Raw genomic sequence first — 14,051 nt, forward strand, 5'->3', positions numbered from 1 at the left:
ATTGACCTTTCACATTGATCTTCCAATTCAAATCTCCCTTGATTTTATTAACCAAGTTTCAATATTGATTAAATTAATAATTTTTAGAATGATATTCTTTAACCAGTGTGTAAGTAATGAAATTAATTCGTGGGCTTCAGCAACCTAGTCCAACCAAAACTACTTGTAGTCTCAGTGGTCTTTTTTTATTTCTTGACTGAAGACCTCGACAACTTAAGAGCTTAGCATCTCCAAGTTCCTGAGCCATTTGAAGATTTAACTTCTATCCACTGTGATCAGCCTCTTTCTCTTCTCATCTCTTTCCCCTTCTTCCTACCTCTACCCTTTCTGAAATAAAGTTAAAAAGTTGGCTACTTATTGTTTCAAGGTTCCAGTGATCCATCTAACCCATTTAAAAGAAGATGGTACTCCATTTGAAGTAAACTTTACTTGATGTTCATCAGCTAATCATTATTGTAATTGTATTGTCATTAATGAACTTAATTAGGCCGTTTATCATGAGAATTTTATGATTTTAGAAGTTTTTCCCAAGGTTAAGTAAGAATCCAATTTACATTTTTCTTTTCTTCACATTTAGCTGTTGACAGTGTTTTGAAGAGGATGACAATAATTGGTGTAATTTTATCCTTCCGATCATTGGCACAAGAAGCACTTAGAGATGTAAGAAACCATTACCAATACATAGCCTATATTCAAGTAATCCCTTTTCATTTCCTAGAAATGAAAAGTTACTCTTTAAATTCCATAGTTGGCAATGATATAATTAAAATTCCAGTTTTTATAATAACAGAAAATAAAGCACATAGAAATTAGAATGAGTTAAACTTATTTTTTGTTTTGTTATTGAAATTTGGAGGGTATAAGTTGCCTGGTTATTGTAATGCTTTTTCGACTTACTCATTAAAGCATTTTCTATTTCAGCTATACATGGTTTAACATTAAATGCATTCCATTTTTATGGGTCTTGAAACTTTAGAAAAATCACAGGAAAATACAGTAAAATAATTTTAATGAAAATGAGAATTAAATGGTAATATTTCATAAATTTAAAATGATTTTATTTAAAAATGATTCTATATTATTTGTTGTCCTGCCTAGGTATTGTCCTATCACATTCCTTTTCTTGTAAGTTCAATTGAAGATTTTAAGGATCACATTCCAAGAGAAACTGATATGAAGGTAATAACAGATAACTTCTGTTTGGATTTTTCAATATCTGAATTAAAGTATTTAAGTTACATATGAAATAAAATGTAATAAATCCTAAATCTACTATATTTCTATTTTATAGTGATCAGTTAGTATGCTTGCCTTTGAAATTGCATCTTTGATTGCTCTATACCAAAATACTACCTAAGCATTGTGAAAGTCCTCTTTGATCACCTATAGCATATTAAGTTGGTTAAGAATTGATATTTTTTTCCATAAAATGATAGCTATTTGTGTAAGTCTTTTCTTGTAAAAAGATATTAATGGTAGGGTGTAATCAAGAGAGTTTTAGTATTCTGCTTAGAATTAAATAACATAGAAGGTTGGTGCCCTTATGTGAACCCATAATTTTTGTTTTCAAAATTTACTGAGCTGTGAAATACAACCATTGATCTAAACCAGCAATAATTTACCAGTGGTTACACATCTAGTAAATGATATATTGGGACTCATACCTACGTTTTCTAAGTTGACATGTTTCTTGGAGAGATTATTTTCTGTTCTACGTATTTTGAAAAGCACTGACTGAAAAAAATAATATCTAAATTATTTTGTTCGACACTCGAGTCTCTTCTCAAACTTTTTGAGGCTTGACTTCTACCACTTGTTCCTTCCTTGACTTCTTCCTCCCTGTCTTAGTCTGCTCCTCTCTAACCATACGTTTCTGTGTGCTTTCTCATAGCTGTCTGTGTCAAGCTGTCACTTGATTCTGCTCGAAAATTTCATCCTTTTCTGTTCCTGCCGTTTGAAATTCTGTCTTTTATTCTGATTTAATTGCCATTTTCTTTTCTTTTCTTTCTTTTTTTTTTTGAGACGGAGCCTCAAGCTGTCCCCCTGGGTAGAGTGCCATGGCATCACGCTCACAGCAACCTCCAACTCCTGGGCTCAAGCGAGTCTCCTGCCTCAGCCTCTCAAGTAGCTGGGACCACAGGCGCCCGCCACAACGCCTGGCCATTTTTTGGTTGCAGCCATCATTGTTGTTTTGGCGGGCCCGGGCTGGGGATTCGAACCCGCCACCTTAGGTGTATGTGGCTGGCGCCTTAGCCGCTTGAGCCACAGGCGCCGAGCCTTAATTGCCATTTTCTAAAAACCATTTCTAAATTGTCCAGTGATACAGATTATTTTTTTCTTAGTGTTATCAGAGACTTTTTAACTGCTGTAGAGTGGAGCATATTCTGCCTTGTATTATAGTTGTGTTTTGCTACTTACTTTTTATACTAGATTGTAAACATCTTGAAGATGAAGACTTTCTTAAAATTGTTGTTTCTGCAAAATAAACATTTTAGATTAACAATTGTCCTGTGACTTTATGATCGAAAACTGTATCGAAAACTGCTTTCTTAAGTGGAAAAACTGCGAATAAATTTTAAAAAAATAAAAATTAGTCCTTGAGAGGACACTGGTGTGCAGAATTACAAGAATTCTAAGTAATATTCCAGACAAACATTCAATTATCTTACCACCTAAGATAAATATATTTAGTTTCTAGCAAAATTTTAATAGAACAAAACCTGCTGTGTGTTCTTCTAAAAAGCATACTTTTTAACAGTTTCAATGAGTTACAATTCACCGATCATAAACTTTAGTCACTTAAAATACATAATTCAACATTTTTTAGTGCAGTCACAGAGTTGTGCAGTCATCACCATAGTCAATTTTAGAACAGTTTCAAATCTCACAGAGAAACCTTGTACCTGGCTTGGCCCCCATAGCACAGTGGTTATGGCGCCAGCCACATACACTGAAGTTGGTGGGTTAGAACCCAGCCTGAGCCAGCTAAACAACAATGACAGCTACAACAAAAAATAGTCAAGTGTTGTGGCAGGAACCTGTAGTCCCAGCTACTTGGGAGGCTGAGGCAAGAGAATTACTTAAGCTGGGGAGTTTGAGGTTGCTGTGAATTGTGATGCCACCACATTCCACTGAGGGCGACATAGTGAAACTCTGTCTCAAAAAAAAAGAAACCTTGTACCCATTAGCAGCCACTCTCTACCCACCCATCCTTGGCCTTGCCTTAGTTTCCATCTCTAGGCAACTACTACTTTGTAGGTTAGCCTGTTTTATGTACTTTATATAAATCATACAATGTGTATTCTGATATTGGCTTCTTTTACTTAGCATAATATTTTTAAGATTCATTCATATTATAGCATGTATCATACTTTATTTGTAAAAATCATTATTGCATAATATTCCATTGTATAAATTTGATGGACATTTGGGTTGTTTCACTTCTTAGCTATTAAAAATAAAGGTACTGTGGATAGCCATGTACACATTTTTGTGTGGATATATGTTTTCATTTCTTTAGGCATATACCAGTAGAGAAATTGCTGGGTCATTTGCAAACTGTGTATTTAGTGTTTGAGGCACTGCCATTGGTGCCAGTGGTGGCTACGCCATTTTGTGATGTCACCAGCATTGTATGAGAAATTCAGTTTTTGTACATCCCAAAAAATACTTCTTTTTATCTGTCTTCTTGATTGTAACCTTATAATGAGTGAGAAGTGATGTCTCATTGTTTTGATTTACATATTTCCCTGATGGCAGATGTTGTTGAACATCATCTTTTCATATGTTTATTATTTATTTATGTATCTTCTTTGGAAAAATGTCTTATTCAGAACCTTGCCCATTTTAAAATTGGGTTTGTCTTTTTTATTTGTAAGAGTATTTGTATATTTTGGATAACCAATCCATTAACAGATACAAGATTTGCAAATCTTTTCTCTCATTCTGTGTATTCTGTGGGTTGTCTTTTCATTTTCTTGGTGATGTCTTCTAATGTGACTTGGAAATGTCTTACGTGAAGTTTATCTACCTTTTTTTTGTTTGTGTTTTTGGTCTGATACCTAACAAATGCCTAATGCAAGGTTATAAAGATGTGCCTATATGTTTTCCTAATAATTTTACAGTTTTAGATTTTATATTTAGGTCTGTGATTGATTTTGAGTTAATTTTTGTGTGTGAAGTAAATAATAGATTACAAACTTGTTTTCTAGAACTTAGTCTGTAGCGTATTTCCATTTCTTTTGAGCTATATGGTTTTACTTTATGTTTTATACTGAGGTTTTCTCTTAGAATAACAGGTGATGATTTATATGGATAGTTTTTAAGGCCTTGAACAGTCAGGATGTCTTAAATATTTGAAATCTGTATGTGATACAGAAAGATTACTTGAATCATTAGAAATTCCATTATCAGATTTTTAAATCAGGTGCTCCTTAAATCAGTGCTCCTTATTTATGTAATAGAATATGGTTAGGCATTAGAAGCTGTTATTTTTCATTGAATAACTATGAACATAAAATAGGCCCAGGAATATTGATTCACTTTTTGTTCATTTCTTACTCTTTTTTGACTTGGTATTTTATATTCATATTTCCAAGCATACAAGTAACTTTAGAATTATTCTATTAGAATTTGCCACAAAATGTATAGCAGTTTTATTTGGCCTAACCAGCAGCAGCACATCACAGAATACTAAATCAGTGTTTCACTATAGGTTAGTTGAAGCAGTAGTTCGTGCTTCAGCCACGTTTCTAAAATTGTCTAATATTATTTTAGGTGGACTCTAATTTGGACAGTGAATGTTTTCTTATTACACTGGACTTTCTCAGAACTTTGTTAGAATATTTCGTACTCTTTCATTCTTTTATTTTTGTCAGGTTGCAATGAATGTATATGAATTATCATCTGCTGCTGGATTACCTTGTGAGATCGATCCTGCCTTGGTGGTAGCCCTTTCCTCACAAAAATCAGGTAAAATATATTAGTAAATATTTAGTACACATAAATAAAATTACCAGAGTAATGTAGAGACAAGTGTGGTATTTATCCATTTATTCAAATGGCTACTTTGTGTTAAGCTTTTCTCAAATTTTATTTTTAGTAGTTGAAATACATAGGTACAGAAAGCCATCGATCCCTGCCTTCTGAAGCATTAATGTTATAGCATAGTCATCTTACAGATGATATCTAAGCCACAGACTGGATGAGATTACTCAGGCAATTTAGTCTATGTAGATACAGCAGTAAAGAGGATAAAGGTCTGAACATTGAGCTACTCCAACTTTTAAGAACTCAGAGAGTAAGGAAGAACCACTAAAAAAGAAACTGAGGACAGATCCATAAAATAGAAGAAAAACCAGGGAAGAATAGATTCCAAGAAAGGAGTAAGAGAATAATCAGCTCTGTAGAGTTAAGGAGTAATACTGACAAGATCAGTGTCAGTGAGGTTTCAGGACAAAAGGCTGATCAGAGAGAACTTATAGAGAATAGGAGAAAGGAATCTGAGATAGTATCTGTAAAACAACTCTCTCAAAGCATTTTATTATAAAGGGGAACAGAGAAATAAAATTATAATAGATGGAGATGAGAGGAAAATCTAGAGGAGGATTTTTTAAGATGAGGGAGATAACAGGATTTTTAGATGAGGAGATTTTTAAGGATTTTAAGATGAGGATTTTTAAGATGAGGATAAACATAACAGGATTTTTATGGTGATGAGGAGATGTTCCAGTAAATAGCAAAAAATTGATATTCAGAAAAGGGTATTCTATTTTAATTGTACTAGAGTTATTCAGCAAAAGAGTTTGTGCGGTGTTATATAATATTATGCATTTAGAAATTCTTATGGCCAGCCCTTTAATATACAGTACCCAGAAAGCTCTAGATCTTTCTGGATTTATCAACAAAGTAAATAGCATTTCATCTGTTCCTGGTACTAAACTGCCCTCTCCTCCCTCCTTGAGATGGCAGCATGGTATTTGAGTTCATTTGTTCTTTTCTCACTTAACAATGATTTTTGTTTCCTTATTCATATAGTATATTAATTTTGATCACTTGGGTTGTTATTGATTTGCCCACACTTCTATTTTTTATAATCAATTAAATTTTTAAAACCTATTCTGGCTTTTTTCTTATGTTCAATTAGTTATATATGATGGTGAATAGTAGGGTACCTGAAGTTCCCAGGTACCAACTAAGAAGTCAAGTGCCCAGATAACCCATGGTTTGAGTACATATTATAAGAAACATTTTAGAATGGTCTATATTTGAAGGCTTTAGGACAGTGCTAGGTATTTTTATTCATGACCATTTTCTTCTATATACTAAAATAGGTTGAAAATCTAATCTTTCTTCATTTATGTATTTTAAATAGTAGGCTTTAAATCATAGTCATATCTATTTCAGAAAAAAATTAAGGTTTTTTGGTGATTTTGTAGAATAGTTTTTGATATAATAAGTTTTCTGAACTGTAATATAGAATTTTCTTGTAATAATTTCTAATCTGTTTCCAATTAGGAAATTTTAGGATTCCAGTTGCTTTCAGTAAATTTTTTGTCCTATAATCTAATGATTTAAAAAAAGTCATATCTTGACTTGGCACCCACAGCACAGTTGTTATGGTGCTAGCCACATACACCAAGGGTGGCAGGTTCCAATCCGGCCTGGGCCAGCTAAACAACAGTGACAATTGCCACAAAAAAATAGCCAGACGTTGTCACAGGCTATTGGCAGGACACTGTGGCTGTAGTCTGGCTATTTGGGAGGCGAAGGCAAGAGAATCACTTAAGCCTAAGAGTTGGAGGTTGCTGTGAGCTGTGATGCCACACCACTCTACCAAGGGCAACATAGTGAGACTTTGTCTCAAAAAAAAAAAAAAAGGTCATACCTTACTTTTTCAGTAGAGATCCTTGAAATATGCCTCCATAGTGATAATAGCCAATAGTTATATATATTGTTTCTACTTTATTCTACATTTTTATAACAAAATTATAAACAGTTCTATAGAGCTCTATAAAAGTTTTTACTATTTCCAAATAAAATAATAAACAAATTTTACTTGAAAACTTGTTTTATCTAGTTTAGATTATCAAATCTTAATTAATCTTTAAGAATTATCTTGATTTTATTCTTAATTTTTCTCTCTTAGAAAACATTAGTCCAGAAGAAGAATATAAAATTGCCTGCCTCCTCATGGTCTTCGTAGCAGTTTCTTTGCCAACACTGGCCAGTAACGTGATGTCTCAGTATAGCCCTGCTATAGAAGGTATAGTTGTTTAAAACTATAAGTTACAGTTTTTTATAGTTGTTTATAGTTGTTTTAGCAGTGGAAAAATTGTGGGTTTGGTACAGTAGATAACTTTTCTAGTAATTGATGTTCTTTTATAATAAAATATGACTTATGTTTTGCCATTTACTGGCTGTGTAATGTGGAGGTAATCTGTTACCTTTTTCTAAGCCCTGGTTTCCTAATATATGAAAAGTGAGCTCATGTGTACTAGAATGTTTATATGGTAGGGCATGATAAGGGAGGATGCAACTCCCTTTTAAGTATTGAACAATAAAATGTTTGGCAAGCTGCTAAGCATATCTTTTTTAAGTTCCAAAATACTATAAAATTGATATATGATTTCTTTTAAAGGTTTTTGAAAGTATTTGCCTGGTTAACACAGATTTGACCATTTGTTGCTCTTTTAGTACAGGCTGAAGTGCAGTGGCCCAGTCATAGCTCACTGTATGTTCAAACTTTTCAGCTCAAGTGATCTTCCCTCTTTAACTTGTTGAGTAACTGGGACTACATGCCTGGCTAATTTTTTAATTTTTTTGTAGACCCAGACTCTGACTGTGTTTCCTAGGCTGGTCTCAGAATCTTGGCCTCAAGTGATCCTCCCACGTTGGCCTCCTAAGATGCTAGAATTACGAGCATGAGCAACCACACCTGGCCCTTTGCTGCACTATTTTTTAAAAATACTAGTCTTTATGAAAGTGAAAGAGAAAAAGTAACGTCATATCCCAATTGTTACTTTTAATCATGCCCCTATTTATGTAGATTGTGAAGTCATTAAAGATTTGCCTTTTGTGTATTATCTGAGATTTTTGTGGTCACACAGAATCTGTATAATCCTATTCATACCTTCTCAGGGCACTGCAACAACATACATTGTTTGGCCAAAGCCATCAACCAGATTGCTGCAGCTTTGTTTACAATTCACAAAGGAAGCATTGAAGACCGTCTTAAAGAATTTCTGGCAGTATGTATAATCAAATAATAAAATTTATGGCTTTTTATAAAGAAAATTAAAAATCATGACTCTGAAATGTAAGAGTAAATTCTCTTCTATTTTTACATTTTATTAAATGTCTTCTAATGGCTTTTTCCCCTCAATTTCCTATATGCATTTCAGTCTCCTTTTAATTTTATTTATCATTATTATTATTTCTTTTTTTGAAGGTAGGAACAAGTGAAAGTATATTAAAATCAAGGAGCAGTTTATCATTTTTTCCCCCTTGGACTCAGAACCCTCTCCCCTATTTTTGAAGCTCTGCAGAATATGGCCTTTTGTTCTTAATATGGTATTTGGACTGACCTAGAATTTTTTCTAGGGTTTGTAAGAGAAAAAAAGCATAAAAAACTAAGGGAAAGAGAGAGAATGTTCCCTCCAAAAGATATATTTTATTTGTTGTCATTTGTTTGGACAAAGACATTAATGGTAGCAAACCCAACAAAAATACTAATCACTACCAAAAGAGAGTAGTGCTAAATCTAGCCTCACAAAAATGTGGCCCCATATACCAAGGGTGGCAGGTTCAAACCTGGCCCCAGCCAAACTGCAACAAAAAAATATCTGGGCGTTGTGGTGGGCACCTGTAGTCCCAGCTTCTTGGGAGGCTGAGGCAAGAGAATCGCCTAAATCCAGGAGTTGGAGTTTGCTGTGAGCTGTGACACCACAGCACTCTACCAAGGGCAATAAAGTGAAACTCTGTCTCTTAAAAAAAAAAGTGGCACTTCTTTCTATATCAGTGTAGTTCTTTTTTTGCTTTGTCAAGGTACCTTTGTTTATAGTTACTTAAAGGAAAAATGTACCATGGTATAATGAACTTTACAATATTTGCCTCCTAGTTATAACTTTTTTAAGAAAAAAAATTTTTTATTTAAAAAGTAAATACAGTATTAAATTGAAAAAAATGCCTTCTATTTCAGGGAAAACAATATTAAAGTTAAAATTTTTTCTTTCTTTCTATGTTATGTTAATGCTTAACTGTTAGATATCTAACCTCATCTTGTAATTTAATTGGTCATTATTTTCTATATATAGCACCAAATGATTGAAAATGTGTTGGAAGTTTAAGCATATCAAAAATAAACAAGCTGATGAACTTTTCATAAAAAACTCACTTTATATGTATGTGTACTTTTAAGCTTGCATCCTCCAGTCTACTGAAAATTGGCCAGGAAACAGATAAAACTACAACAAGAAACAGAGAATCTGTTTATTTACTCTTGGATATGGTAAGTCTCAAATTTTACTAACAACAGAATGTTCCAGTCATTCCTGAGAGTTTCCTCTTGACATTTCAGGAATAGAATAACTGAAGTATTTTTTTTTTTTGATACCTTGCATTCATTCTGCCTAAGCTGTATACTTTATAAAATGACTATAATGACTGACATCACTTATATATTACCATTATGGTAATATCAGAAAAAACAGCAACAAAGAGATTAGCATAACCATAGGGTATTCTTTTATGAACGGCACACTTGGGCCTTGTATTATTCTAATATATAGCTTTCAAGTCTCTTCCAGTTTTCTGTGTTTTCTTGTTCCGACTTTGCCATCTAATACAATTTCCTATAATACTCTATAGCTAATAAGTTCCTTCTCTGCAGTGTCTATAAATCAGCTATATTGGTTTCTACCAGATCTGTGTCTGTCCTAGTGACTCAGTGTACCCCATAGCTCAGGAAAGATAGTTTTTCCTGATTATTTGTGTTCTATATTGATTCCTCCTCCCTTTTGAACTTCTCCAGAATTTACAGCTTTCCATTAATTACAGCTGGTCTTTGGTTTGGTTTGTTTCTAGTTTAGTTGTTTTTCTGTTATCTTTTATGTCTGGTATATTGAGGGCAATGAACGTGCTTGATATTTTTCTGTTTATTTGAGAAGTACTACTTTTTAAAGCATTTTGATATAATTCACTATGGCATATATATGATTTGAAAGTAAAAGGAAAATAACTTCTGTCTATTTCTCATAAAAATATATAGAAATTATGGCTTATTCATTATTAGTAAGGATTCCCAATATAAATAACTTGAATTTTGATGCCTTTTTGGAATTTTTCAGATTGTGCAAGAATCCCCATTCCTGACAATGGATCTTTTGGAATCTTGTTTTCCTTATGTCTTGCTGAGAAATGCATACCATGCAGTCTACAAACAAAGTGTTACATCGTCTGCATAAAGTATCTACTTATTCAAGTCTAGCACGCATTTTTGTTGCCTAGGTTTTACCTATAAACTGTGGAACTACTTTACCTTAAGGCCTGAAAAACAGTTTTGTGAATTATAAATTTCTTTCATACAGTTGTATTTTCTGATCATTGGTTTCTTTAATACGGTTGTACTACAATATACTTGGTTGATTTAGGTTGCATATTCACTGAATTCACTGAAATTATTCCTATAATTTAGAGTATCATTTGTTTGAAAAAGCATACATTATCTACATGTTTTTGATATTTGATAATGAAAAAAATCTTTGCTTGTTTATTTCTGGAAAAGAATTGTATTTAGTGATTATTTTAGATAGTGATATTATAGCATTCATCTGTGTGTAAATTATTTCATATAGGAAAGAGTTCTGATCTGTACCTATGGTTCTTAATGAAAACAAAATTGGATGTGCATTTCTGTGATGTTATGAATACATTTCTACTTTATTTTGAAACATTTGCCAAACTAAATACTGTAACACTGTATAACATTTAAAAAGTTAAAAGACTGCTTAGGATTAGAAGCAGATCATGTCCCGAAATTCTAAAGAAGCAGCATATGTTGTTGCTTGTATAAAGCCTAGTGATAATTTTTAGACTAACTTCCATGGTGCCCTGTTGGCATTAGCACTACCATTGTACTCTGCTGTATAATAAACAATCTTAGACATTTATCAATTGTTGATACAAATGTTAGTCCCTAACCACTTTTTATATGTTTTAAATTTTTGAAATTCAAGTGTACCTGCCATAACATAAAATAAACACTAGACTGTATCACACTTGAAATGATTTCTTTAATTATGATCCTTGGAAATTTATTCAATAATAGGAAATTTTAGCTTAAACTTAATTTAAAATAAACTTTGGTTTAGGAATATCTACATACAGCATTTTATACCAGGTTAACTATTACAATTTGTTGAAATGTTTTGAAAAACATTCTATTGGGAAAAAATATCACAATTAGAAAATAAAATTACGTGACACTTTTTGAAAATTAAGAACTAAAAGAAAACTTAATGTGCCACCAGCTTGCTAATGACATCTATCACCAATAGAGTTATTTAAAAGAATGGGGAAAAATTGAATGATCCTGAAACTAGTGAGATATTGTTGAGAATTACTACATTAGTCAGTAATGTGTGGGAAAGAAAGAAAAGGCCATTGGGAGGCTAAAGCAGTTCTTTTAGTTTGAAAACTAACCAGGAGTTTTGCTCTTTGATTGGCATTGTAAAGACTGTATCTGGATATCATGAAAAGCTATTGTTCACAGCTTCTTATGTATATATTGCTAACTTGTGTGAAGATAAAAGAAAGCTGTCGTGAACTCAGTTACATGTTTTCTTTAACTGAATATAGAGAAAAGAATGAAATTGAGGCACCACAAGATTATCATACTGGTATTTTGTATATGATTTGTCCAGTCTGTTTTTAAAGCAGAGAATGGTCACTTTTCTGTTGAAAAATTAATCATGGTTTCATGAGGATTTTTTAAAAGGGAAATTTTAAAATGGAATCCTTTAGACCTGTCATAAAGTAGTACCCCTATCACCTCCCTACTTGCTTCCCAGCACATAACTTTGTATACTTAAAATGCAACTGTAAAAGGGCAGAGTTTTTTCTCATTATATTAAGACTTCTTAAAAGTATTTGCTGAATAAATGAATGTTGAAGATGTAGAAAACTAGCAGTTTTATTTCTGAGAAATTATTCTAAAGAAATAACAGCTCCATTTATTGTACAGGGAGCACTTGACACTAAGATTTAAAGATCTAATGCTGTTTGCTTTAAAACATTAGGATCCTAGAGTGGTAATAACTTTATGGCAATGATATCCTGAGAGGAAAACATTTGGGTATGTTCACTTTAGATTAACATGTGGAAGGGTTAAAGTATGTAAACAAGCCATTCATTCTCTACCACTTTTAGGCCAAGAAAATATCACCTTTTAGTAGTCAACTGAAGTTTTTCTTGTACAGTTATTTTTCTCATACACCCAAACAGACTGACTGACTGGTAAACTATTTGTTCATTACAGAAAGTTTTTCTGCCAAAAGTTAGGCGGAGGGGTAATTTAGAGGAGAAAATTAGTTAAATTAACAACTTCTGTTTTCAACATCTTTTTTTGGTTTTGAGACAAGGTCTTATTCTGTCACCTAGGATTAGGGAACAACCTCAAACTAGACTCAAATGATCCTCCTGCCTCAACCTCCCGAGCAGATGGGACTACCAGAGCCCACCACCACACCTGGCCAATTTTTCTATTTTTTTTTTTAGAGACAGGGTCTCATGGCTGATCTTCCTATCCAGTCTTCCCAAATGCTAGGATTGTAGGCGTGAACCACTATACCTGGCCCATCTCGTTTGTTTGTTTTTAACTTTAATTTTGTTCTAAACTTAGACTACAAAATGTTTTTGTTATTTTCTGTACATTAATGTGATCATACCACACAAACTGGTCTGCAATCTGCTCATTTCACTCAATAGAAAATTTTTTTGATATTCACTTTAAAGCTTCCGTACATACTGCAACTAATTTAACAACTTCATTTGGATGCACATGTAGGCAATATTTTGGTTTTCATTGTTAAAAATACTATTATCTATATTTTAGTGAACTGGACCTGTTACTTCTTTAGGATAATTTCTCAGAAATAAAATTGCTTGCTTTCTACCTGTTTAACATGCATTTTAAGATGTGTTGATATAATGATAAAAAGGCCTCCGATTTTACAGTTGAATTTGCATTTTAAGTACATAAAGTGGATGTGCTAGGAAGTGTGTAGGGAGGTGATAGGGGCACTACTTTACAAAGTGTTGTCATAAAAGACCTCTATAAGAGAAAACTTTGATTGATACATAAAGGATGAAGAGGAACCAGAAATGTGCAGAGGGAGGAATAGTGAAGGTAAAGGACCAGAAGTCAAGCACACACTTGGCTTGTATGAGAAATTAGAAGTATACCAATTAGTGTGTCTATCACAAAGAGGCCCCACTAGAATCCTCATTGGACTAAAGTCTATTATATAGCATTAAGCCTTCTAAACCAAGCCAAAATTCTATCAAGCAGTGAACTGTAACCTAGTGGTTAATTTGATATGTAATCATGCCCATTATGCTACCGTGACTTGCCTTTTTGAGATTTCAGCTATGTTATTCCTAAGACTTTTGTAAATAATCTTTAAAGTAGGAACTCCTTACTATCTTTCCTCTCTTCTTTATAGTCAACTTTGAAATGACAGCATGGACAATCATTTCATTTGATAGCAATAACCTGAATTTCTGAATAGACAACCTGCCCTCTTTTTCTGAAGACTTGCCATTATGTCTACTTTGGGGGGAAAGTATTTGATTGAAATCTTAAATGCTTTATTCTTTAATACAAAAATAATTTTTCAGTTACTTGGTCCTGTTGAAAAGCAAGGAAATTAAAAAAAATATTTACCAACTGTACTTTGGTATTAGTGAAAAGTTGATTTTAGTATATTAAAATTTCAATTTATTCTTGTATGGGCTGAACTTTCCATTCACATTTCTGTTAATTTTTTTTTTTT

The 14,051-nt window shown here is 32.9% G+C and overlaps 1 protein-coding gene across 2 annotated transcripts in view; it reads left to right on the forward strand.

The window, feature by feature from the left end:
- Positions 1 to 11,276, forward strand: part of NCKAP1 (NCK associated protein 1) — a 117,723-nt gene extending 106,447 nt beyond the window's left edge. For both annotated transcript variants that reach the window (XM_003791457.2, XM_023514145.1), the window contains exons 25-31: positions 578 to 660; positions 1,099 to 1,179; positions 4,878 to 4,971; positions 7,148 to 7,264; positions 8,140 to 8,249; positions 9,419 to 9,508; positions 10,347 to 11,276. In XM_003791457.2, the coding sequence (XP_003791505.1) occupies positions 578 to 660; positions 1,099 to 1,179; positions 4,878 to 4,971; positions 7,148 to 7,264; positions 8,140 to 8,249; positions 9,419 to 9,508; positions 10,347 to 10,463 (692 nt within the window). In that variant the 3' untranslated portion in view covers positions 10,464 to 11,276. The remainder of the gene's footprint in view (positions 1 to 577; positions 661 to 1,098; positions 1,180 to 4,877; positions 4,972 to 7,147; positions 7,265 to 8,139; positions 8,250 to 9,418; positions 9,509 to 10,346) is intronic.
- Positions 11,277 to 14,051: the final 2,775 nt, after the last annotated feature.

This window comes from Otolemur garnettii, unplaced genomic scaffold (genome assembly GCF_000181295.1).
Source record: "Otolemur garnettii isolate 467f Iridium unplaced genomic scaffold, OtoGar3 scaffold00048, whole genome shotgun sequence".
In the NCBI taxonomy this organism is placed as follows: Eukaryota; Metazoa; Chordata; class Mammalia; order Primates; family Galagidae; genus Otolemur; species Otolemur garnettii.